The sequence below is a fragment of the Apiotrichum porosum genome, assembly GCF_003942205.1.
Source record: "Apiotrichum porosum strain DSM 27194 chromosome Unknown scaffold_10, whole genome shotgun sequence".
NCBI classification, from domain to species: Eukaryota; Fungi; Basidiomycota; class Tremellomycetes; order Trichosporonales; family Trichosporonaceae; genus Apiotrichum; species Apiotrichum porosum.
The window spans coordinates 865,504-890,180 of record NW_021167117.1 but is presented as its reverse complement, the minus strand read 5'-3'; the positions used below and the strand labels follow the sequence as shown (position 1 = coordinate 890,180).

Below are 24,677 nucleotides of genomic sequence, written 5' to 3'. Positions count from 1 at the left end.
ACAACAACATCTTGGGTGGCCACCCAATCTCGACTCACACAACCCCCCTTTCCCCCCACCGGCTCCGGGGTCCATATAGCCCACGGCGCTTCGCCAGCTGATGGGACCCACAACGCTCTTCTCTTCCACATCCACCACTGCCGTCCATTCATCATGACCACCTCCCTGCCCGTCCCCACCACGATCGTCACGCCGCCCAGCCGCAGCTCCACCCCGTCCGGGTCGAGCACGGCGGGCAGCCCCGACTCGACGTCTGCCACCCGCGCGCCGGAACAGTGGTGGCAGTGTTCCGGCAACCACGCACATTTCAATCTCGGCCGTGAGTCGTGCAGACGTGCAGGCGTGCTTGCGCAGTTTGGCTGACGGACGGGGTCTAGGCCAGTGCAAACCCGTGCCCATGCGCCTCGCAGGCGAGCATGTCATGGGATGCTTGTACTGCAGGCGCGACCTCAGTTTTCTCCCAAAGCTCCCTGCCGCTGCGGCCATTGCGTCAGGCAACGCTTTCAAGGCCTTTTGAGCCGGCCGCCAAGCGCACTGCTCCTCCTCCCAGACAAAAGCGCGAGAACGGGTTCATCCTCCACCTCCTCCTCTCGTTGTAGCTAGACCCCTTCCACTGTGTGTATGCATCAGACTATACGATCCATCCTGTTCCGGTGCCGGTGGCCGGTGGGTGGCGCGAAAGGCTTTGGCGCTCTGGATTCATGATTCACGTTTCGAGTCGATCACAATATCAAAATACAGAGTGGCACGTGTGAGAGCCATCAGTCATGATCAGTCATCAGCTTGCAGTGTCACTTGAAGATCAGACGTATGCATGAGAATTAAAGGGGACCCAGGCATCACACTGGGTCATTGGTGATGCATGGTCGCGAGCAAGCGGGGGGAGGACGATGAAGAACAAAGGCGACCTGTCGGAGAATCACCTGCCCCGCCACCCCGCCACTGACCGTCTTTTGTGCGTTGTTGCATGCGTGGTTAGCGGGCCCATTACAAAAGTCAATATCGTGCTTTAATGCTCATGGACCAGCACAGCAAGTCTCTCATACCTCCCTCGTACGCAAGCTGTCGTGCAGAGCAACAACGCCGGGCCACAATGACGAAACCACCCACCAACCGCCCAAATGTCCACTGTACCAGTCCAAAATATACTTCCGCTCCTCCACCTCTCTCTGACCTCACCAACTGACGACTGAATAACCAGGACGCACGACACCATATCTCCAATCGACCCGCGCCCGCCGTCAACCATCCACGCCTCTCGACCATGGCACCACAGCAGGGCCATGCGCAACCGGCGCAGCAGCAGCAGCAACAGCAGCCGCAACAACAACAGCAGCAGCAGCAGTACCACTCGGACTCGGCGTCGCAGCAGGCCGAGATGAGTGTTGTGCTGTGTACTGCAGGATGTAAGTAGCGCGCAACCTCTGTGCCGCCGGTGCGACTTGTGCTGACGCTCCTTCTTAGACGACCACACGATCCGGTTCTGGGAGGCATGGAGCGGTATCTGCTATCGCCAGATTCCTCTGCAACCGCAATGGGTGGGTTGACGGTCGCAGAAGTTGAGTGCTAACCCGCACAGAAACAGGTGAACCGCCTGTCCATCAGCCCAGATAAACAGTACCTCGCGGCGGCGGGCAACAGTGCGGTCCGGTGAGTCTGGCTGCTGCAGAACGTGTTTACATGCAGCAACGCTGACCACGGGGATGCTGTACAGGATATGGGACATTCCATCATTGTCCAACACGCCGATCATGAGTCTGGACGGACACACGGCCAACGTCACTGCGCTGCAGTATTCGGCGCAGGGCAAGTGGATCGTGACGGGCAGCGAAGACGGGACGGTCAAGGTGTGGGACACGAGGTGAGATTGAGTTGTCTGGAGACCTGCTACCGCTGCTAAACTCGCAGGACGGGCCAGGTGCAGCGCACATACAAGCACGAAGGCACGTCTGTCAACGACGTGGTGATCCACCCGAACCAGGGCGAGCTCATCAGCTGCGACCAGCTGGGCTCGGTCAAGATCTGGGACCTGGGCGAGAACACATGTACGCACGAGCTGGTCCCCGCCGAGGACGTGCCCATCCGCTCCGTCTCCATCGCCAGCGACGGCGGCACGCTCGTGGCCGGCAACAACCTCGGCACGGTGTTTGTGTGGCGTATCCAGTCGGGCAGCGAGACGACGTCGTTGGTCCCCGTGACGTCGTTCCTCGCGCACTCGAAATACATTACGCGCTGCCTCTTGTCGCCCGATACCCGCCACCTGGCGACGTGCTCGGCAGACACGACCGTCAAGCTCTGGTCCACAAAGGACTACGAGTACACGCTCGAACGTACCCTCGAGGGCCACCAGCGCTGGGTGTGGGACGCGGCCTTTTCCGCAGACTCGGCGTACCTCGTCACCGCGAGCAGCGACCACGCAGCAAGGCTCTGGGACCTGGCCACGGGCGAGACGGTCAGGCAGTACGATGGGCACCACAGGGCCGCAGTGTGCTGCGCGTGAGTTGTGCTTCTGGGCACTGGTTTCATGACCGAAAGAAAGCTGACGGGGGGACACAGGCTGAACGATATCAACCTGGCTTAACCCATATCGGGGTATCGCGGTGGGAAGGCAGATAATGTACATGTTGTTCTCGGTTAGATGCAGTAAACTACGCATGGAAGCAAGGAGTGAGTGACTGGGTGGGTGGTCGCCGTGGTTTGTTCGGGCGATTCCCAATTCGGGGTCGCGGGTCATGTTCGGGTGCCATTGTCGTGAGTGCGTGCGTGCGTGCGTGTGTGTCGGTCCCAAGATCCCAAGATCCTTAAAACTGGGACGCTCCCAGCAACCACCGCAACCACCGCAACCAACGCGAAGCGCGTCAAATGAACCTTATTTTATGCTGTTACATTACGCGCCAGACTGTGCAGTGGCGGCGTGCACATTGTACAATCTATCAACTTTGCAGGCGCCGTGTGTTTTCAATTCTCGATTGGGTAGGATGGGTAGGTTTGTTTGTGTTGGGGGGGAGGGAGGTTGCAGAGAACAACAATGGACGTTGGTCTGGTCGATTGGCGCTTGGGATTAGGGTTGGCGCTCGGTGGTGGGGGAGAAAGAGAGGCTAGGCAAGCGGGAGAGACGCCCAAAGTTCGAAAGCCTATGTGTATGCTGGCCTTGTGTCGATGGCTATTTCGCGCTCCTCTAACCGAGGACCTTGCGGAGAGCCTCCTTTTGGGCCGGGGTGATGGAGTTGGGGAAGACGACGTTCCACTTGACGAGCATGTCGCCCTTCTTCTTCACCGAGCCGGCCTTGGACACGGGCATGCCCTCGCCAGTGACGCGGGTCTCGTGGCCGGGCTGGACAATCTGTCCGGGGGGCAGCGTGACGTTTATCCTGCGGCCGTCGAGCTGGTCAATCTCCTTTGTGATGGAGCCGCCGCCGTCGGGGCCCAGCAGGGCCTGCGACAAGGTGATGTTGACCTTGACAATGAGGTCGTCGCCATCGCGCTCAAAGCGGGGGTTGGGCTTCTCCTCGACGACAAACGTCACCGTCTGGGCCTGTCCGTACTCGTCCTCGTTTCCGGCGCCGGCAAACTTGATTTTGGTGCCCTTCTTCCAGCCGGCCTTGTACGCCACCTCGAGGATCTTCTCCTCGGTGCCGCCGGTGCGCAGGTGGCGCGTAATCTTGAGACGCTTCGTGCCGCCCTTGTACAGCTCCTCGAGCGTGAGGGCGAGGGGCTTGACAACCTCTCCGGGGGGAGGAGGAGGCGCTGACGGCTCGCCGCCGAAACCGCCAGGCATGCCACCGCCCATGCCGCCCATGCCACCCATGCCACCCATACCGCCCATGCCACCGCGCGACGAGCGCATGCGGGGACCGCCGCCGCCGCCGCCAAACGACGCGTACGGGTCGTCGTGACCCATGCCGCCGCCGCCGCCGCCCATGGACGAGAAGAAGGCGTTGAAAATGTCGTTGGGGTCGGTCGCGTGGAACGAGTAGCCACCTCCGCCGCCGCCAGCACCGGGGAAGCCGCCAGCGCCAAAGCCGCCGCCGCCGCCGGGAGGGCCGCCGCCCTTGAGGCCGTCCTCGCCAAACTGGTCGTAGACAGCGCGCTTGTCCGGGTCGGAAAGAACCTCGTAGGCTTCAGAGACCTGTGGCCGTTAGTGCTCTGCTGGGACAGTAGGTCCAAAGTGCTCACCTCCTTGAACTTTTCCTCTGATCCACCCTTGTCCGGGTGGTTCTTCAGTGACTGGGTGCGGTACGCCTTTTTAATCTCTGCGGCCGTGGCATCCTTGCCGATACCGAGTGTCTGTAGAAACGAGTTAGCGCTGGGGATCGAGCCACACGAGCGATTGAACAGATTGCGCCGGAAGATGAGCCACGGTGCCAACCCCAAGAAGAGGGGTTGTTGCCGAGGCTGCGCGCGCGCGCTCGCGCGCTATGTGACACTTGCCTTGTAGTACTTGTCGTTTGCAGGCATTGCGTGTGGTGGACTGTGTAGAGAATGATGGGGGGAGGAGGGGGAGATTGGACGGCTGCTTGCCGTGTCCGTTTGATATTGCCTCACGCGGGTGGACTGACGTATTGGCTGGCTGGGCCCGACGCCGCATCCGCCCGCGCAGGGTGGAACGTAATGGATAATGCTAGAGAATGCCAGAACAAATCGGCGCCCTGGGGTGGGTGGGTGGAGGTGGGTATTAGGGATAGTTTGTAATTTGATTGGAAAAATGAGCCCAGGCAGGGCAATGCATTTGCTCCCGCGCCACCAATGTCATTGTACCACTTGGTGCCTTCCTTTCACGCGAGGGCTGATCGATCATGTACGTCACGCGTCGAGTCTTGTGGCACCTCTGGTACTCTGGACGGTAACATGCCGAGAGACTGCATGGACACGGCTCTTCTGGATGTTGCAACAAACATATCTTTCAGCCTGGAAATGAGGGGCAGACACCATGGTCACCGGTCACCGATTTGCGCCGAGATGATCGGCAGGAAACGTCCATGGTGCATTGTGGCGGGGTTATCACAACAAATGTCAAGCGCTTATCCAAGCGAGGCGATCCGTGGTTCTTCCGACGCAGCCGGCTGTGTCGGTCAGTGTCATGTACACCCACCCTCTCACTCGCCTTCCTTATAACAAGGCCAGCTGCATCGTGGAGACACACATCAGTGGCCGTTGACGCTTAGCTCATCACAGTCTCCTAAATATACATTATGGCCAGCACCAACCCCTCCCTTGACAAGCCGACGGCGCAGGCCAAAGCGAAGGCCGGTGAGGTGGTCGCTCCGTTCCACTGCTAACCAACGTCCAGGCCCGCACATGCCCCGCGCGTCCCTCGTCAAGGCCTTGAACCACATGTGGATCGATACCAACTTCCACCACCTCCCGGACAACATCACGTACGAGCTGTATCCACAGCCTTCTCGCGGCTTCGGGGCCCAAGGCTCGTACCTCGTCCGCTTTCCGCCAGGGTACGATGCCGAGACCACCGAGCGATACCCGGTCCTGTACTGGCTCCACGGGGGTATGAGCAACCAGACACAGGCGCTGGGCGCGCTCGAGTTTTACGGTGCCAAGATGGACGACGGCGCGATGCCAAAGACCATCGTCGTCGCGGTGCAGGTGAGAGCGGAACGGAAGTCTCAAAAGCCACGCCACGCCGCTCACAGCCCAGGCGCTCCCTGTTGGATGGTACGCCAACTCGCGCGACGGGTCCCGGCCCATCGCGACCATTTGCGCGTCCGACCTCGTGTCGGCCGTTGACGCGCGGTACCGCACCGTCCGGCACGCGTCTGCGCGCTGGATCGAGGGCTTCTCGATGGGCGGGTACGGCACGCTGCACCTGGGGTTCTCGTACCCACAGGTCTTTGGCGTCCTGTCGTCTATCGCAGGCGCCCTCCTCCCGCGTCTCGACCAGGAACCAGCCGAGCGCGTCGACGACACATTCTTCAAGAGCCAGGAATACTATGACCAGTGCCACCCGTCCAACTTGCTCGTGGCCAACCGGGCCCGGCTGGGCGCGACGGTCGTGCGCCTCCTCAGCGGCGCGGACGACGGGCGACTCACAGAAGCGATTGCACGGATGGCCACCGTCATGGACCAGGTGGGCATGAGACACAGGGCCGTCGAGGTCCAGGATGTAGACCACGACTATGAGGCCATCCTCCTGGGATGTGGCGAGTATGCGACGAGTTTCTGGGCAGAGGCGCGTGGCAGGGTGGTGGTAGAGTAGTAGGGTTGTATAGCAAATAGCAATGCCCATGCATGTTGGCACCTTTTGTTAGCTGGCCCGTTGCGCATCTGCACTTTGGGATTGGAGGTGAGTGGATGAGTGGGTGGGTGGATCGGCAGTGGGGAAGGATCGGCGGTGTGTGGCAGAATCGGCAAAATGTGGCAATTGGAGGAAGCGCCTCGTACGAGCTGGACAGGTGAGTGAGCAAATCTCCGGTTTCTGTCCCGATTTCCGCTCGATTTTCTCTCAGTCTGGTCCCATGCCTCTCCCCAGGTGCTGCAATGTGCGGCAGTTGTTGCATTTTTGTGTTTACGTTCTCAACCGATCAGGTAGATACCATCCAGAAGGCCGGAAGCAAACAGACGCGATGAAGTGGGCGCGTGGTCGACACGGAGCCGAGGGGTCGCTGAGCTTAAGCAAGCGAGGGGAAGGCCTTCTCGTCGTTGATGGCAGCGGGGGCCTGACGGGGAGCGCGGGCGGCGCCGCGGGCGGCACCGCGAGCACCGGCACCGCGCGAGGCGTTGCCGCCACGTCCACGGACGGGTTTCTCACCACGGGGAGCACGGTCGGTGCGCTCGGGACGAGCGCTCTGGAAGTCGACCTCGAGGAAAATCTTCTCCTTCTTGGCCTTGGAGGCCTTCTGCTTCTCCTCGGTCTTCTTGCCCGAGAAGAACGACTCGCCCTCCGAACGAGCGAAAGCGGTACCCTCGACGTCGTCGGCGGTGACGACACGGGCCTCCTTCTTGGCGAGAACACCGCCAAGGGCCTTCTCCGCCTTCTCAGCGAGGTATTGATCGAGAGTCTTGCTGTTGTCCTCCTCAATCTCCTGCTCCTCGGCGTCAACGGCAGGGGTCTCGGGAGCGGCGGCATCCTTCTCGCCGTCGTTCTCAGCTGTTGGAAAGTTAGTGAAATTCCCACTTATTCGCCGATTCGGCCGCCAAAAACAAGTGGCCGAGACGGTGTACTTACCGGTCAGCTCGGCCTTGCCCTCGGCGTTGTCGTAGGTCTCGGCGGCGGGCTTCTTGTCGGCGATGGGGGCAGCACCGCCCTTGGCGCCGCGAGTGCCAGAGATCTTGGGGCCACGGGCAGCGCCGGGGGCACGCGAACGGGGGCCAGTGCCGGCCTTCTCGTCCTTGGGGCCCTTGGTGTGCCTGTCGCGGCCCTCGTGGTGCTTCCTGGGGGGAGCTGGTGGTATGTTAGCGACGTCGGAAGAATTCACCCGGGAAATTGGTGGGTTCGACTTGGGGGGTTCGGAGGTATTTTAAGGAACTAAATCCAAAATACCCGCCAACGGGGCCAACATGCACGCTTCTGGCCATGGCCGCAGTCGTTGGCACGAATGTGTTGTCTGCAACTACAGCGTGCAGTGTGCACACCCGAGACGTTGAGAGCCCGATCTCTTGAACCCCCTAGTCCACCAAACCCGAATCCCTCCTCACTCACCAACACGCTCTCCGTCGAAGCCCTCGGCACCCTCAGTGGCGGGGCGGTCCTCGCGGTAGACGTTGCGGGGGCCACCACGGGCGGGGTAGCGAGCACCACGGCCGCCCTTGGGGGCAGCGCCGGGGACGGCCTTGGGGGCAGCAGCAGCAGCGGCGGGGGCAGCGGCGGCAACGGCCTTGGGGGCGGGCGACGCGGCGCGCTCGCCGTCGTCTGCGAAAGCGTCAGTTTCGAGTTTCTTTTGGCATTCCAGCGGGCGCGCCAGGATACGCAAAATCCCGCAGCGCGCGCTCATCGCAGGTCGCGCAACATGCGTCGTTGACACTCTGCAGAAAAAAAAAGGTCAGCGACGAAATTGCACAGAGGGGTTCCAGGTCTACGCACTACCGAGGAGCTCGAAGGGGTTCTTGGAGACCACGGACATTGTGGTCGACTCCTGAGTCTGGAGCTAGAGGTCGGGAAGGAGAGTGTAAAGAGGTTTGATGAGGGAGAGGACAAAGACAAAAGAGAGAGCGAGAGCAATGTCAGCGTGGTCCAAGAAAAAAAAAAAAAAAAGTAATCGACACCACACAACCACGATGTCCGTTTTTTTCTCCACGGGACGGCAGCGTGTGTGTGTGCCCGTGGAGGGGCGTGGATGCTGTGGTTGCTTGCTGGTGTGCTGACCTTGTTGGATATACGCACTGGGCGTGAAGGGGTGTGTTGGTAGTGGGTCTTTAAGACGGCAAGGGAGGTAAGAAAGGGAGCAAGCGATGAGCGTCGACTAGGCAGGGGGAGTGGTGCGCCGGTGGGTGGGACACACGCCCGGTACAGTGTGGGAGCGTCCGCTGGCTGGCCGTGGGTGCGTCCGCCTGGGTGTGCGTGGGCGCGGTGGTGCTGCCTGTCAGCCTGCATGCGTCCGCCTAGCCAGCCAGGCAGCATATGCACCACCCAGGCGCACCCGCCCAGCCAGCCAGCCGTCTCGCCCACAGCCAGGAGAGCTCCCATGTCCCGCCCAGCCAATTTGGACAACGGCCAGGCGGGACTTTATGTAACACCGGATAACGCCTCGATCGCGCGTCCAAGTGGCACAAGGTCGGGTCCACGCTGCCTCTGTGTGTACGTTTGTGGCGCTCGAGGTCCATGTGTCCGGCCGTCTGGATCTGGCACGATGGTTCACATTCACATGCATGCACGCAGCCTCTCCACGCTCTCCCAGATCCACAGTTCCTTGCCCAGTTCCTGTCCCAGCTCCTATCCCAGCTCCTGCCCAGCTCCCGCCCCCTTTGCCCTGCCAATATATTTCAATTTGAAGTGGTGCTTTGCATAGCAAATAGTGATGTATCTAAGTGGCATGTGCGTGTCCGCTCCTCCCTCTAACACACCCAACGTCATACCGGGTATCCCAAGTGAAATGCTCTGTCTCGGTTCTCCTATGTGTATCGTCTCTCCCTCACTGCCTCCCCTCCCTCACTCCTCCACTCTCTAGTAGTCGGAAGCGGGGCCGACAAAGTCGCGCCACGAGCCGACCTCGGTGGGCTTGAAGCCCTCGACGTAGGGCATGGGGTTGCTCTTGAGGAACTTCTTCTCGAGGGTCTCGGTGAAGAGGACCGCGAGCTTGGGGTTGTTGATGAGGGGGATACCAAAGTCGACGGCGGCACGGCGCGAGGCATAGTCCTCGTCCAGGGTGGTGGCGGCGCGCGAGCGGGCCATGTTGATCACAGTCTGGATCTCGTGCTCCTCGAGGATCTCGCGGAGCTTCTTCTTGTCCTTGACGGGGACGAGAATCTTCTTGATGGCAAGGTAGGGCTCGTCGTTGATGAGCTTCTCGACCTGGGCGTCGTACGTGAACAGCTGGAAGCCGAGGTTGATCAGGTTCTTGGCAACCTCAAGCATCTCGGGGCGCGAGACGTCACCGCCAAGGAGGATACCCGAGTTCTTGGCCGGGAGTTTCATGCCGTTGACCGACAGGAGGGCAGCCCAGTAGGCGTCGTGAATATCCTTGCCAAACGAGGCGACCTCACCAGTCGAGGCCATCTCGACACCGAGGAAAGGGTCGGCACCAGGGAGACGGGTCCACGAGAACTGGGGGACCTTGATGGCCACGTAGTCGCGCTTCTGAGCCATCAGGTCGATGGGCTCGGGGACGTTGGTGTCCATGATGGCAGCCGAGGCAGTGTCGATAAAGTTGTGGCCAAGGACCTTGGACACGAAGGGGAACGAACGCGAGGCACGCAGGTTGCACTCGATAACCTTGAGCTCGGGGAGCTCGTCAGCGGTGGGGGGCTTGCGGATGATCTGCATGTTGAAGGGACCCGAAATCTCCCAGGCCTTGGCAACCTTCTCAGCAATGGTCTTGAGGCGAGCCATGTCCTGCTCGTTGAGCGAGAAGGGGGGCAGGACAAGGGTGGCGTCACCCGAGTGGACACCGGCGTTCTCGACGTGCTCCGAGATGGCGTGGACAATGAGCTTGCCCTTGTGGGCGACGGCGTCGACGTCAATCTCCTGGGCGTTGTCGATGAACTGGGTAATGACGACGGGGTGGTCGGGCGAAACGTCGGTAGCCATGGTGAGGTTGTGCTCGAGGGTCGACTCGTCCCACACAACGTTCATGGCAGCGCCAGAGAGAACGTACGAAGGACGGATGAGGACGGGGTAGCCAACACGGTTGGCAAACTCCTTGGCCTTGTCGAGCGAGTCGGCCTCGACCCAGGCGGGCTGGTCGACACCGATCGAGTCGAGGATCGACGAGAACTTGTGACGGTCCTCGGCGTTGTCAATCTGCTCGGGGTCAGTGCCGAGGACATCGACACCCGACTTCTTGAGGCGGAGGGCAATGTTCTGGGGCAGCTGGCCACCAACGGAAACAACAACACCCTGGGCCTGCTCGAGCTCGTAAATGTCCATGACACGCTCAAAGCCGAGCTCCTCAAAGTAGAGGCGGTCCGCCTCGTCAAAGTCGGTCGACACGGTCTCGGGGTTGTAGTTGATCATGATGGTCTTCTTGCCGAGGTCGCGGATGGCACGCGAGCAGGTAACGGCACACCAGTCAAACTCGACCGACGAACCAATACGGTAGACACCCGAGCCAAGAACCATGGTTCCGTGCTCGTCAAACTCGACGTCGTGGGTCGACGCGTTGTAGGTGGTGTAAAGGTAGTTGGTGTAGGCGGGGAACTCGGCAGCGAGGGTGTCGATACGCTTGACAAAGGGAGTGACACCAAACGCCTTGCGGGCGGCGCGAACCTCGGCCTCAGTCTTGCCGACAAGCTGCGAGATGTGGAGGTCGGAGAAACCAGTCTTCTTGGCGGTGAGGATGAGCTCCTTGTCAATCGACTCGAAGGGGGTGTTCTGGAGCGACTTGTAGACGGCGACAATGTTCTCGAGCTTGTACAGGAACCACTTGTCAATCTTGGTGATGTCGTGGAGGTAGTCGACAGTGTAGTCGAGGTTGAGCATGGCGTGGGCAATGGCAAACAGACGACGGTCGTTGTTGTTGGCGAGGGCAGTGACCATGTCCTCGGGCTTCCAGTAGGCCTCGAAACCGACAAAGTTGGGGTCAACCTGGCGGATAGCCTTCTGGAGCGACTCCTCAAAGGTACGACCAATGGCCATGACTTCACCAACCGACTTCATGGCCGAGCCGACGGTGCGCTCAACGTGCTGGAACTTGGCCAAGTCCCACTTGGGCATCTTGGTGACAATGTAGTCGAGCGAGGGCTCAAAGCACGCGGTGGTCGACTTGGTGACGGCGTTGGGGAGCTCGGGGAGAGTGTGGCCCAGGGCAATCTTGGCAGCAGTGTAAGCCAGGGGGTAACCGGTAGCCTTGGAGGCAAGGGCCGACGAACGCGAGAGACGGGCGTTCATCTCAATGACACGGTAGTCGCGCGAGTTGGGGTCGAGGGCGTACTGGACGTTGCACTCGCCAACAACACCGACGTGGCGGACAATCTTGATGGCGGCGGTACGGAGCATGTGGTACTCGTCGTCGGTAAGAGTCTGCGAGGGGGCAACGACGATCGAGTCACCAGTGTGCGTGCCGAGGGGGTCAAAGTTCTCCATGTTGCAGCAAATGATGGTGTTGTCGGCAGCGTCACGGACAACCTCGTACTCGACCTCCTTCCAGCCCTTGAGCGACTTCTCGATCAGGACCTGGGGGGAGAGCGAGAGCGACTTGGCGGCAAGGTTGCGGAGCTCCTCCTCGTCGTGGGCGAAACCCGAGCCAAGACCACCGAGCGAGAAGGCCGAACGGAGAATGATGGGGTAACCAATCTCGGCGGCAGCGTCAAGGGCGCCCTGGATAGTCGAGACAGCGGTCGACTGGGCGGCAGGAATGTCAATCTCGTTGAGGGCCTGGACGAAGAGGTCACGGTCCTCGGAAACCTCAAGGGTACGGATAGGGGTACCAAGGACCTGGACACCGAGACGCTCAAGGATACCCATCTTGTCGAGCTGGATACCGACGTTGAGGGCAGACTGGCCACCAAAGGTGAGCAGGATACCGTCAGGGCGCTCCTTCTCGAGCACGTAAGCCACATAGTCGGCAGTGACGGGAAGGAAGTAAATCTCAGACGCAAGGTGGTGCGAGGTCTGGATAGTCGCAATGTTGGGGTTGATCAGGACAGTGTCAATGTTGGACTCGCGAAGAGCCTTGATAGCCTGCGAACCTGCACAAATCGTATCAGCAAATGCGCTCACCACCACCGCGGAACAAATTTGCCCCCCTCCATTATCTTTTCCTCGTCGTCGTCCCAAGATAAGAGCAAAAACGCACCAGAGTAGTCAAACTCGCCGGCCTGGCCAATGGAGAGACCACCCGAGCCGACAACAAGGACCTTCTTGACGTCGGGCTTCTCGATCTTGGGGAGAACCTGGGCGGATATCCGGCGAGCAATCTCAGAGGGCGAGTTGAGCGTCGGGCCGTCACCGGGCTGGCTGTAGTTGCCAACGGCGGGCGCAGCGACGGCGTAACCGCGGCGAGCGGCAAGAGCCACCCTGGCGGCGGTAGCGGGGCGCGCGACGGGGCGAGCCACAGCCGCGCGAGATGCAAGCGAGAATGAGCGAAGCATAGCTGGAGAGGTGTGGGGGGGGGATTTGGGTCGAAAGGGGTAGGATTACTCGGTGGTGTTGAGTGAAAAACAGGTTTTTTTTTCGAAGTAACGTAACCGGGTTGGGGAAACGGTTTACTACGAGGAAGAAGATGGGTTGACGATTAAGTCTTTCCCGCTGGCGCTGGTACAGTAAGAGCGCTCGACGAGAACGTGTAGAGGGTGTGGGTGGTTGAACAAGTTGCGCTCGCTTGCAAAAATCACAGTGACTCGGTGTGCTGCCGCCGCCCGCCCCCCCGCGGCGACTCGGCGGCTCGACTGGAGATTCTTTGATAGGGTTCGAGCCAGTCGGTCACGTGACACCACAGTCTCAGTGGCCAGTCAACGGCCCGGGCCATATCCATTGCTTTCTCTCTCTCTCTTGCCTGCGCTCTCCGAGTCGATTCTCGGCCGGACACGGGTGTATGGCGGCGCGTCTGGGCCCTGGCAGCTCCTGGCAGAACACATGCGTGGTGTGGTGTATAGCGTGGTACGATGGATGCCATCGAACATGCCGTCTGCAGTCTGCTGCCACACAGCCTGTGCCCAGATCCACAGATCCACCGATCCAATTCCCGATATAATAAAATCACAACCAAAAACATTAGAGCTGTGGACCCCCCGGTTGCGTTTGCCTTTTGTGCGTTTGTGGCAAAAGTTTCGGTCGCCACACCATGCCAAGCTGCTTCTTTCATCCCAGGGTCCTCTCATCCATCCTGCAGCAACATCCTGGGATGCGGGAGGGTCCTCCTCGGTCTTTGCAGGTTTCCCTTGCACGGTCGCCTGCAGGTTTATCCGTATTTCTCCCCATTTTTTGTGCTTGTCGTCAAAAGTTGGTTGGGTCTGTGGCCCTGTGGATGTAGTTATAGCATGTTGATACAGTAGACTACAATCTATGTGCATGGCATCGGGTGTCCTCCTCTCTCTCTCTCTCTCCTGTGTGTCGTCGCCCCGCGTCTGTCGCCTCCAACCGGTCCGCGTTCATCCCTTGAACTTGAGGGGGTCCACCTTGCGGCCCTTGCCCCTCGAGGCCCCTCCACGGCCGCCGCGGCCACCGCGTCCTCCGCGCCCACCCCCGCGCTTGGCGAAGCCAATGTGTTGGCCATCGGCGACGTCACCCGACGCCGGAATAGCGGCAATGCGGGGCATCAGGTAGCCAGGGACGTGCTTGAGGTGCGAGCTCGAGCGACCGGCGTGCAGCGGCGCGTCGTGGCGGAGGAACGCCAGGTCGAGCGGGTTGGCGGCAAAGTGCTGCTTGAGCTTCTCCGAGTTGAGCAGCTCGCGGCGAACCTCTTCGCGGCGGGCGTCCGACACACGCTTCGCGGTGACCGCACGGAGAGCGTCCTCCATACGGTACCTGAAGCCCTCAATCTCGCCTCGTCGGCCTCCCCAGTCCCACTCCTTGAGCTCGCCGCCGCCCTCCGACTTGACGCGGGCGCGGATGCGGCCAAAGACAAGTTCGTCCCTCTCAGCCGTCTTCAGGCTGACACCCTTCTCCTTGCCCCACTTCTCACGGGGCACAACAAATGACAGGGCGAGACCAGAGTGACCGGCACGGGCAGTGCGGCCAACACGGTGGAGGTAGGCGGTGGCGTTGGTCGGCAGGTCAAAGTTGATGACCGACGAAGCGGCGGTAAAGTCGATTCCACGGGCCATCGAGCCAGCGTTGCCGCGGCGACGCTTGGTGGGGGCACCGGCAGGGGAGCTGGCGCGGCGCTTGGAGGGACCGGCCTCGGCGTTGGTGTCCTCGGGAGACTCGTCCTCTGCCTGCTCGGCCTCCTCCTCAGCCTCCTCCTCCTCCTCGGCCTCGACATCCTCGGCATCGACGTCACCGGGAGCGGCCTCGTCGGTGGCGATGACAACGTCGTAGACACCACGGTTGAACTCTTCGACCACGTGGTACCTGCTCGCAAGGGGAAGCTCCGAGTTGACGACGCAGCACTTGATGCCGAACTGGTCGAGGAAGAGACGCAGGCGGTAGCCACGCTCAATGTCGTTGACAAAGACAATCGACTTGCCCTTGATAAGCTTAAGCTTGAGAAGAACGTAGATGAGGAGGAACTTGTCGCGCTCAGAGGTGTAGGTAAAGTGCTGGGTGAGGAGGGCGGACGAGGTGGCGGGCTCGGACAGAGTCAAAATGGCAGGGTTCCTCAGAACCAGGCCCTTGACACTGTCAATCTCCTCGCTGAGGGTGGCACTCATGAGGCATCCCTGGACACCGAGCTTGGGGACAAAGCCCATGGCCGGGTCCATGATGCGGGTGAGGTCATCCTTGTGGCCGTACGAGAGGAGAAGGTCGGCCTCGTCGATGGCAAGGAAGGCGAGGCGAGTGAGGTCGACGCTCTTGCTCTGCAGCAGAGCAAGGAGCTTGGACGGCGTGGCGACAACGACATCGGGGTTGTCGTTCAGAAGCACACTGTTGTTTTGTCAGCTTTCCAGTTCCACAATAGGCTTTTGAGAAAAGTGGTGGTTGGATAGGTTTGGATCAGAAGGAAGGCAACGGAGGTGTCCACATGGGTTTTGCGCTCTCGGACACGCCCTCGAAAGGGACTTTACATCCGAAAAATGCTTCATCTTGAAAGGTGGGTTTGGGAGGGGGCAAAGATGCCTGCAAGGAAGGAACAAGACTCACCGCTGAACATTGGCGCCGCCGGCAGCGACGTTGACGACAGTCACGAGGCCCTCGCAGTAGGTCGTGATCGACTTGACAAAGTTGGTGACCTGGATCGCGAGCTCGCGGGTGGGGACCAGAACCACTGCGCGAGTGGCCTGGTAGTCTGGGCTGGCAGGGGTGGTAGCCTGTAGGATTTGTTAGAAACTGGCCTCCATCCTCGCACCCAAATTCTTCACGAAAGTACTCACGCCCTTCAGCTCCAGAACGCGCTGCACAGCAGGCACGCAGTAGGCGGCAGTCTTGCCGCTACCAGTACGAGCGCGGGCGAGGACATCCTTGCCCTCGAGGAGAAGGGGGATGGCCTTGGCCTGCACAAGAGTCGGGTGGGCAAACTTCTGGTCGGCGAGTGCACGGAGGACACGCGCGTCCAGAAGAGTGCTGAATGGGGGCGACGCAAAGGTCAGCTCCGAGCTGGAGACGGGTTAGCACATGGTGTGTATAAGAGAGAGAGAGAGATGGAGGGAGAAGAGATGAACGTACTCGAGGAGGGCATCAGAGACGGTGGGTGCCATAGTGGCCCGTCAATGGTGGATAGAGTGCGAGTCCCCCATTTCTGCACCAAACGTCTCGGCTCTTATAAAATTCCAGAGCGTCCACAGCGGCGCGAGCGCGTTATCACGAGGTTTTTAGAAATGACACGTCATGGAGGTGTTCGACCGCGCGTTTTTGCTTTTCTGCTGCTTTCAGAAGGGCCCAGAAGGAGCAGGTGGCAGCAGGTGGCAGCAGGTGGCAGCGCACCCTGCATGCATTCTGCTGCCAGGTAGCAGTCCATGGTCCATGTGCATGGACGCCAGACCGCCAAGGTCTAATTCATCGGCCGTTGGGTAGGAAAAGGTACTTTGATAGCAGGGTCTACATCAGACCCAACTTGCTTCGTCCCCTTATAATCTCCGCACTTTCACCTCGGTGTGCTCTTCTGTCTACTCGACGAGACGCAGCAGGAGCGGCATCTGCAGCCCAGCCTCCTCTTCCCCAACAACACGGGGGCGAATCACAATGTTGGCCTTGTGCTCAATGACAGGCTTGCTAGGCAGCGTTTCGATCTCGAACGAGCGCGCCAGCATCTGGGGATAACGTCAGCAGGGAAGGCACAAAAAACTCTTAATGTCTCACGAAGAGAATGGCCTTGAACTCGGCGAGGGCAAAGCGGTAGCCACTGAAAAGGCGTTAGCAGGTGGAAAAGACAAAGTCCACATACATGCAGTTGCGCGGACCACCGAGAAAGGTCATGAGGCTGCCGTAGACGCCGGGGACGGGCTCCTTGGGGAAGCCACCGACGTCGAAACGGTCCGGGTTGAACTGGTCCGCGTCGGGACCCCAGACGCTCTCGGAGCGGTTCACGGACATGATGGGAATGGCAATGTCGCACCCCTTCTTGGCGTTGATGCTGGTCATGATCGTGCCGTCCCGCCCGATAATGGGGATGGTGAGCGGGATGACCATGTCCCGCGCTGCCATGCGTTCCGTCGACGGGACAGGACCGTCATACCGGAGGACCTCGTGCGTGACCTTGTCGAGATATGGCAGGGCGTTGAGCTCATCGATGCCTGGCTGGTCGCTGTCGACGGCGCTGCATTCTGCACGGAGGCGCTTTTGGATGTCTGGGTGCTGCGATAGGCGATACACGGCCCAAGTGAGTGCCGTCGACGTGGTCTCGTTGCCGGCCAGCATAAACGTGGTGATTTGAGCGAGCACCTCGTCATCGCTCATCTTTTGGTCAGGACGAAGGTCAGGCGCCATGTTGGCCTTCATGAGAATCGACAACAGGTCCTTGCCCATGTCGGTCTTCTTCTCGATATCGCCACTGTACTCGGCCTGGATCTGGCGGCGTTTACGATGTACGATATCGCGGCCAATGCCGCAGCACAGATCGTAACATTCCTTGATGATCCTGGCCGACTCGGTAGGAATGACCTTGAGCACAGGGAACATGATCTGGAGAACGCGTAACGGCTTGATCTGTTGTCCAAGGGAGAACATCCTGCTAAACGCTGTGGCTAGGGGATTGTGGCCCTGGCCGATAGAGTTGAACTCGTAGCCAAAGCCTGCAGAACCGATAATGTCCAGTGCCGTCATGGCAATGTATTTTAGCATGTCCACCTTGCGGGCTCCGGGCACAATGTCCATTGCCACTGGCGGTGTGGGAGACGCTTCCTCGTTGGAAGGGTCTTCTATCAAGCTGAAAAGCTTGGCCTTGAGCTCGTAGGTCTTCTCCCACATGATCGGCAGCATGTCACTATAGCGTTAGAATGGCGCAGGTGCAACCGAACAACGTACCGGAGGGCCGCTGGGCCAAACGCCGGGTTCATGATCTTGCGCTGGCGGCGGTGGTCGGCGCCTTCCGCAGTCAGAATGCCATCGCCAATCATCTCCTTGAGCGTCCTGTTGGAGCGCTCCGGTTTGATAAAGTCATCCGAATGCTGCAGGATAAACGAGAGTCCACCGGGATCGGCAGTGTACAGGCGTATCGTGCCGAAGACGGAGTGGAAACGATGGGTCGGTCCATATTCGGCGGTCCACTGGGTATGGCGTTCACCAGGCTTGGACTGCAGCACGTCCAACAGGCTGCCCCACAAGAAGCTTGACCGAGGTGGCCCAGGGACATTGCGGTAGGAGAGGGTGTACTCTGTGTATGGCCAGTTGTAGACATAGACCCACAGTAAGAAGAGGGCGATGCCGATTAGGATACGGCCGTAGATGGGAACGCTAGCCAGCAAGCCACCGATTACGGTGAACGGCGCAGACAGTGTCGTCATCGTTCTGTGCGGGTTAGACTAGGGGGGAATACAAGCACTTGCAGCGGCGGGTATCACCTTATGTAGTCATAGAGAGGAAGGCAATGAGATGGATGTCTTGCTCCAACGTGGGGTGGTCGTAGCCGTCGGTCGCCGAGACGATGGTGCGATGGCGCGATGACGGCGCGGTCATTCCTATGTGGTTCGATGGCCCGATGTTTCGCGGTCTGGAATTAACGCGCGTTACCCAAGTTGCCGGGGGTACGCGGGTGCCTCGTCGTAGTATGAGCTAATCACGCACACGGGCAACCCAAAATGACCGCCCCGCCGCCATCATCAAGCGTGCCGAGCGGCCGAACAACTCTCACGATGACCATTTACTGGACATGCAAAACTCTTGGTGCATCATTTTGTTGGTTTATCTGCTGTGTGGCGCTGATCTGCCATGTCACTCCACCTCGTGTGTCACCCACAGGTGCGAGGGCTCGACCAGGCCAGGTAGGCACACCAGGAACGCGCAATGATACATGAATGCTGTCTAGATTACAGCAGCGACAAGACAGAACGACGAAGCATAGTCTACCGCGACCGTCCCTAATGGCGTCACTGCCGGTTTATAAAATGTTGGTGCGCGGATCCCCCCACTACTCAAAGGCAAATGAACGGCGTCACTCTACACCGCCTGTGTGCTGTCCGGGCTGACCAAGTCGGCCTTTTTGTTGCGAGACCAGAAACGGCGGCCGGCGGCCTTTGTCTTCTCTTTGCGGGCAGCAGCCCAGAGGATGACCTACCGTAAGCATGTGAACACGGTCGTTGAAACCCCCTAGAACAACTCACAGAGCTTCCAAACGTCACAATAGCGTAAAAGGCAAAGACAGTGGGGATCGCCGCAACGGCGTCGATGGAATTGTACATTGGATTGGTTCCACTGTCTTCGCCAGTTGCGGCGAAGCGGTCAACGTCGACGGCATCCTTTGGGCCAATGTTGAGAAGACCGAGAAGGGCAAGAACAATACCAAAGAGGATTTGCATGCCGTTGACGACGTATTGCGCCAAACCCTCAAAGTGGTAGCGCGTGAGGGAACGGAAAGCGCAAAGGATCAAGACAACGCCCTAGAGTCAGCGACTGCAACGCAAACGTTCCGACTCACAGCCGCTGGGAACAACCATCGGGCTCCACTGTATGCGCCGTTTGCCAACTGGCCCACGTCTGAGAAAACAATGTTTGATAACTCAGGATAAAGAGCGTCGTCCACGGGGTTGGTGGTGTTGCTGCTCAAGAGCACGTAGTAGTCGCCCCATACGTCCTTTGGGATATCCACAGCGGCACTCTGCCCGTCAGCTGGGAAACGCCAGTCGCTGGAGAGATACGTACTTGAGCCGAACTGACGACGATTTGAAGCAAGTATTGGTATTCCAACACTGTGAAGTTGTCCACTCCTGGTTGATCCACAACGGTCATGTTCTTGGTTTGGTCGATCAGATTGACCATGGTTTCGTACTGAGTCTGAAAGTCGGGTACAAGGTCAATCCGAGACAAAAAATTGGAAAGACGGCCCAGCCTGACGCTGTCGAGCCTCTGGCCTGTCGCTGCGTAAGTGTTGATTGCGGTTCCAAACTCATTCACAACATCGAGCAAGGCGTCGCCCCAGGCGGTGATAGTGACAACGTTCTGGAATTTAGTTCTGGAAAAACTCAAAGCAACGAGGGAGCACTCACGACGAGGCTTGCCAACAGAAGCAGCAGGCAGAATAGGAGCGGCAAGTGAAGCAGCTCCCACACCCAAGAGCGACCCGCGTCGACTCCATCGTCCTTGTCAAAATGGGAGAAGAAGAATCCCCAGATGAAGTACAGGATACTGATGACCAGGAAGACGTGGGCATAGAGGGACCCGTCCTTGTAGCCAATACCGGCCAGAGCGTTCTGGAAGGCCTTGGTGACACCCACAAACCCCTCGCCACTGCATGTCAGCTGCTGATATCACACGCATGGCCCTCACAGCATGACTAGGGTCAGGGAGCCAAAACACTCGCTAACATCCGCAGGGCGTGCCGGGATCTGGAACCCAAGGACGACTTGGCCAAAGGACGATACGATTTCCCAAAAGATGCCCAAATAGAGGATGGCGATCTTGACGCGACACCTGACGTCTGTTGTAGCAGGAATAGAAGCCGCAATGATCCAGGCTACAGCACTGATGATGAGGCTGATGATAGGATACAGAATGTGGCGTCTGGGGCGACCGACCTTGTGACCAGCGAACATGACTTTTGGGAGATCAGCATGGCCCCCCACCAACGCTTTCAAGCTCACCAATGGTGTACTGAATGATCAGCATGACACGCAGAGCCAGGCCAGAAAGCACGACGGTCAAGAAACTTGAAGTGGCTTGATCTGAGGTGTCAGTCAACGGACTGTGGAAAAGATGTGCTCACCATGCGTAGAAGCGTCGTCTTCGCTGATTCCAGGGATCGATTCCCACTCGCGGATGTTTGCGAGATCCCAGCCACCGCTGGACGCGCCGACATAGACGAACACGCATATAGTGGCAAGTCGGAAGAGACGGTGGAGCTTGTCGTCGGCCTCGTAACGGATGACGTAGGTGGTGTGGGCATACCACATCGAGAAGATGATAATGTAATATCTGCAGTCTGTGAGCATGGTTCATCTCAACTTCGCATTTGGACTCACGCGAAGAAGTTGGGAATCTTCTCGGGGCTCTTGAGTTCGTGGTCCTTTCCGAACGCGGTGAGGACGGCAACGACCGCAAGATCTACCACCGTCAGCAACCACAAACCTCAAGACAGACTGCGACTTGCCCTGGAAGAGAGGCATCCACTCGTTCATCTTGTGTTCCTCGTGGTGCCATGGTCCCTCTGGATCGCGCTCGGGCTTGTGGAGAAGGGGAAGACTCTGAACTGCCTTGGGGACGCGCTTGCGCATGATACGCTTGTTCCAAGGGAGTGCCGTTGTTGTTGCCGTCACCTGTGCGTCGCTCGAGCTACCGGGGCGTCAGTAACAGTTGTAACGGCCGGGTCTGTGCCACTCACACGTTGCTACCACGGAGGCGGAGGCCCTCTTTGGACGGCGACGACGGCAGAACATCTGTATAGGGCATGCTGCCTGGGCTGCCCTTCTCGGGCGCGGTCGCGGGCAGTTGCTCGCCGGGGGACTCGGCGGAGGTGGCGGGGGCGAGAGCTGACATGGCGTGGTGTTGACCAGAGGTAGCGTCAGTAAGTAGCGGTCTTGGCGCCAGCTGCTGAGGCTGGTGGGGAGACTGGGGGTGTGCTTCCCGGCGGGGGGTTGTGTTTGTTGTGTGCTGGATATTGGGCAAGACGACTTGTAGGCCTTATATGGGATGTCCGCAGACAGCCAGCTGTCAGCAGGGAGGGCGATGGGGCATAGGATGGAGTGGCTGCAAAAGTCTGAGCGACAGGATATGTATGAAAGCACGAAAGATGTATCTCGATGGGGCAAAAGTGGTTGCGGTGCAGCACTGGTGCGCAACGGGAAGAGGGGGATTCTTGGCGCGATCCACCTCCACCATACCCACCTGCCGCTCGCAGGATCGCAGGATCGCAGGATCGCAGGCTCGGCCGTGGCCCTGGACACAACATAGGTACATATGATGATATCCTCGCTTCCGTTTGGCTGGGCGAGAGGGGGCCCGTGGTGACTCTGGTACTCTGGCCTCGGGCCTGCTGCAGATAAGGTGGGGTGGTTGGAATGGCCGGCAAAAGCGGGTGAATTGAATTCATGTGTCACCTCGGGTCTTTGAGTAGTCTTATACACTACGGTAAAAGAGCACACGTAGACCACGGGAGCCACTTCTCGGTACACACTGCGTACACTGCCGTCCGTACCACCCACAACGTACAGAGTACCCAGCCCGGACTTGTGGATTGTCGTCAACCTTTTTTGGATCTAGCGTTTGGCTTGGCAAGAGGTTTCAACAGTGGTGGCGTTGTGACAGTGTGGCATGTGTGGCTTGGAAAGACGAAACGTTCGCCTCGGCACAGGCGAACATCGGCGAGATCGGCGAGCGACAATAATACGGTGATGGCTTGCAAGCTCGCAAGGAGCGTTTGCCACGTCCTGGGCACAATTAGCCATAGGAGCGACAATGTCGTATACACGTGCATGTGGGTTCACGATATATAAGAATGGCGCATTTTCAACTCGCGTTCGTCGATGGCCCCAAGGACCTCCATGACAGTCTTGCTACAACAGGGCAACCTGAGTGCCACCTTACTTGGCGGGCATGTACTTCTGGAGCCAGCCGATGAGCTCCTCGGGCTTGTCCGGGAAGTAGTTGTAACCGTCAAACCTGCGGGTAGTGCCCTCGATCCAGAAGAGCTTCTTCTCTTTGCAACCAATGAGGTCGTAAATCTCCTGGGTGTCGAGCTCGGCGTCGACAAAGACATCCTTCCGAACCTGAGCAATGAGGGTAGGGACGTGAACCGAGGGGCAGGCAAACTGCGGCTCGAGCTGGCTGGCACGGAGGCCGTGCTCCTCATATACACCCTGGTCGAAGAGCTTTGCGGCCTCGACACCGTCCATGCCCTGTGCCTTGGCGCCAGTAATGACAAAGGTCTTGGCCGAGACAGGCTGGAGAGCGACAAGACACTTGATGTCCTTGAAGAACTCGGGGTAGCGGTGGAACGCGACAATGGTCGAGTTGGCAGCCATGCACCGGGCATAGAGGGCAATGTCCATGTTCTTGGTCTCGGGACGAGCCTTGGCGTACTGCAGGGCACCGACCATGTCCTTGCTCTCTTCGTAGCCGGTGGTGAAGACACGGGGACCGCCCCAGTTGTTCTGCGAGCGCCCGTGGTTGCGCATGTCGTACACTAGGACGTTGTAGCCGGCCTTGTTCAGGTGAACATAGTCGGGAATCAAGTTGACTTCGATAGGACCAAACATGTCAAAGCCGGGCTGACTGCCAGGGTAGCCTCCCTTGTTGAAGGTCATGGGGTGGTTGGAGATGACCAGCTTGTTGCTACCCTTGCAGGGAATGTACCAAGCCTCAAGCATAACACCGTCATAGGCAGGAAAGTAGACAGTCTCGTACTCCAGTCCTCCGTCAGATGGGAAGCGCTGAAGCGGAGTGTTACGGGCCCCATAGCAGAAGAACTGGACAGAGTTAGAGAGAACCAGAGATATTTGCCTCACTTTGACTTGGCCGGCAACAAACTCCTTGATTTTCTGGTCGGACGACTGTGACGGTCAGCAGTGTCCGTGTGGAATATAGCTCACCATTGTTGTTCAGTAGTGGGATGTATTGGCTGACTTGGCGAAATGAGAGGTGAGGAATTAGTGATAAAGCGTCCCCATCTGACCACTCTTTATACACCGCTCCCGCTGGGCATGCTGGCATCGTGTCGGCCTTGTCTGGTGGAGGGTGTGGGCTATGATGAACGCGATGTCAGTGCATGGCAATGGTGTGGAGACACGCCGACGGTCCTCCACCCAAAGAGATCGCAGAGAGCACTCTCTGGGCCCGTCGGTCCTCCACATGTAGATCACGTGACGTCGGTCATGTCCGCTGGTCACTGGTACCAATGCCCTCTCCACACCACCACTAGCGACCCCCTTGTGTCTTCACTGCACTGTCACTCGCTACCGCTTGCCATCTCGTCGCTCGCATCGGAACATGCCTGCTCCATTACATGGCTGCCCGTTGGCCCCAGAAAAGAGAAAATATCACCTCCACAATGCGGCCAGCGGCCAGCGGGCTTCTGCCTTACCCAACGTTTCATCGTCGGGGCTGGCGAGTTCCTAATCAGTTCTTGGGCAGTACATTATACCCATCAATGCCTCCACCTACCGCAACATACTCCAAGGTACAGAGGACTCGACCATTCTTCCACTGGCCACTGGACCACACTGTCAGCCCAAACATGGAGCTGACGGGAGGACATAATGTCCAAGGTCCGTCCGGTCCGCGTCATGGACCCAATATTTCATTGCCAACCTTCTTTCGGGTGACATATGTACTCTTGGTCCACACCTTCCAACCCACAGCAGCCAGTTTGGAGAAGGACCGGGTTTTATGAGTAGGGAACCCCAGAAAGCCATTCGGAGAGCGATCGCGATGACGACCCTGGCAGTTTGAGCGGTCTATGGTGTGCCACCTCACGTTTAAAACTTAAACCACAATAATCCTGGAATAATTTTAAAACATTTTGAGACTTTACAGTACTTACGCACTACACTCAAGTTTGTTATTATAGGGCTGCGTTTCGCTGGATGGGCGGGCTTCTGGCCGAATCAGAACACTGAAAATGGGTTTCGGGTACACCCAGGCGCCAGTAAAGTTCTGTTTAAAGTGTGTGGCGAATACGGCCCGCCCTCTGCTCTCCCCCCCCGCGGTCCACTTGAACCACCGACGCATGTCCGGGCAGGAACTATAATGAAACTCAATCATTCTGGGGACATGTTTAGAGGAAATTTGTCACCAACATCCATCGTCTCTCAAGCACATATATAACGGAGCCCTCGGTCGGACGGAATGAAGATCATCAAACACGACTGCCTTCAAGTACTCTACC

The 24,677-nt window shown here is 58.8% G+C and overlaps 10 protein-coding genes across 10 annotated transcripts; 3 read left to right on the top strand and 7 right to left on the bottom strand.

Annotated features, from left to right (window-relative positions):
- Positions 1 to 153: 153 nt before the first annotated feature.
- Positions 154 to 517, top strand: EHS24_001459 (uncharacterized protein; the record flags this gene model as incomplete). The annotated part of the gene is made up of 2 exons (XM_028617253.1): positions 154 to 319; positions 378 to 517. The coding sequence occupies 2 exons, from the start codon at positions 154 to 156 to the stop codon at positions 515 to 517; spliced, it is 306 nt and encodes a 101-aa protein (XP_028474560.1).
- Positions 518 to 1,264: 747 nt separating this feature from the next.
- LST8 (TOR complex subunit lst8) lies at positions 1,265 to 2,581 on the top strand (the record flags this gene model as incomplete). Its single annotated transcript, XM_028617252.1, has 6 exons — positions 1,265 to 1,406; positions 1,465 to 1,538; positions 1,580 to 1,650; positions 1,715 to 1,861; positions 1,909 to 2,496; positions 2,557 to 2,581. 6 exons carry the CDS (start codon positions 1,265 to 1,267, stop codon positions 2,579 to 2,581), a joined length of 1,047 nt encoding a protein of 348 aa, XP_028474559.1.
- Positions 2,582 to 3,178: 597 nt separating this feature from the next.
- On the bottom strand, positions 3,179 to 4,458 carry EHS24_001457 (uncharacterized protein; the record flags this gene model as incomplete). The annotated part of the gene is made up of 3 exons (XM_028617251.1): positions 3,179 to 4,129; positions 4,177 to 4,287; positions 4,426 to 4,458. The coding sequence occupies 3 exons, from the start codon at positions 4,456 to 4,458 to the stop codon at positions 3,179 to 3,181; spliced, it is 1,095 nt and encodes a 364-aa protein (XP_028474558.1).
- A 734-nt stretch (positions 4,459 to 5,192) lies between these two features.
- Positions 5,193 to 6,211, top strand: EHS24_001456 (uncharacterized protein; the record flags this gene model as incomplete). The annotated part of the gene is made up of 3 exons (XM_028617250.1): positions 5,193 to 5,250; positions 5,291 to 5,601; positions 5,654 to 6,211. The coding sequence occupies 3 exons, from the start codon at positions 5,193 to 5,195 to the stop codon at positions 6,209 to 6,211; spliced, it is 927 nt and encodes a 308-aa protein (XP_028474557.1).
- A 412-nt stretch (positions 6,212 to 6,623) lies between these two features.
- Positions 6,624 to 8,075, bottom strand: EHS24_001455 (uncharacterized protein; the record flags this gene model as incomplete). Its single annotated transcript, XM_028617249.1, has 4 exons — positions 6,624 to 7,102; positions 7,181 to 7,396; positions 7,655 to 7,864; positions 8,036 to 8,075. 4 exons carry the CDS (start codon positions 8,073 to 8,075, stop codon positions 6,624 to 6,626), a joined length of 945 nt encoding a protein of 314 aa, XP_028474556.1.
- Positions 8,076 to 9,115: 1,040 nt separating this feature from the next.
- Positions 9,116 to 12,699, bottom strand: CPA2 (carbamoyl-phosphate synthase (glutamine-hydrolyzing) cpa2; the record flags this gene model as incomplete). The annotated part of the gene is made up of 2 exons (XM_028617248.1): positions 9,116 to 12,297; positions 12,405 to 12,699. The coding sequence occupies 2 exons, from the start codon at positions 12,697 to 12,699 to the stop codon at positions 9,116 to 9,118; spliced, it is 3,477 nt and encodes a 1,158-aa protein (XP_028474555.1).
- Positions 12,700 to 13,698: 999 nt separating this feature from the next.
- DBP9 (ATP-dependent DNA/RNA helicase) lies at positions 13,699 to 15,903 on the bottom strand (the record flags this gene model as incomplete). Its single annotated transcript, XM_028617247.1, has 4 exons — positions 13,699 to 15,133; positions 15,350 to 15,516; positions 15,580 to 15,802; positions 15,872 to 15,903. 4 exons carry the CDS (start codon positions 15,901 to 15,903, stop codon positions 13,699 to 13,701), a joined length of 1,857 nt encoding a protein of 618 aa, XP_028474554.1.
- A 408-nt stretch (positions 15,904 to 16,311) lies between these two features.
- EHS24_001452 (uncharacterized protein) lies at positions 16,312 to 18,147 on the bottom strand (the record flags this gene model as incomplete). Its single annotated transcript, XM_028617246.1, has 4 exons — positions 16,312 to 16,455; positions 16,505 to 16,547; positions 16,590 to 17,627; positions 17,669 to 18,147. The coding sequence occupies 4 exons, from the start codon at positions 18,145 to 18,147 to the stop codon at positions 16,312 to 16,314; spliced, it is 1,704 nt and encodes a 567-aa protein (XP_028474553.1).
- A 652-nt stretch (positions 18,148 to 18,799) lies between these two features.
- On the bottom strand, positions 18,800 to 21,331 carry EHS24_001451 (uncharacterized protein; the record flags this gene model as incomplete). The annotated part of the gene is made up of 11 exons (XM_028617245.1): positions 18,800 to 18,913; positions 18,964 to 19,239; positions 19,278 to 19,457; positions 19,502 to 19,798; positions 19,846 to 20,086; positions 20,126 to 20,393; positions 20,440 to 20,514; positions 20,562 to 20,770; positions 20,818 to 20,844; positions 20,924 to 21,127; positions 21,177 to 21,331. 11 exons carry the CDS (start codon positions 21,329 to 21,331, stop codon positions 18,800 to 18,802), a joined length of 2,046 nt encoding a protein of 681 aa, XP_028474552.1.
- Positions 21,332 to 22,374: 1,043 nt separating this feature from the next.
- Positions 22,375 to 23,385, bottom strand: EHS24_001450 (uncharacterized protein; the record flags this gene model as incomplete). The annotated part of the gene is made up of 3 exons (XM_028617244.1): positions 22,375 to 23,259; positions 23,299 to 23,343; positions 23,383 to 23,385. The coding sequence occupies 3 exons, from the start codon at positions 23,383 to 23,385 to the stop codon at positions 22,375 to 22,377; spliced, it is 933 nt and encodes a 310-aa protein (XP_028474551.1).
- Between the last annotated feature and the right edge of the window lie 1,292 nt (positions 23,386 to 24,677).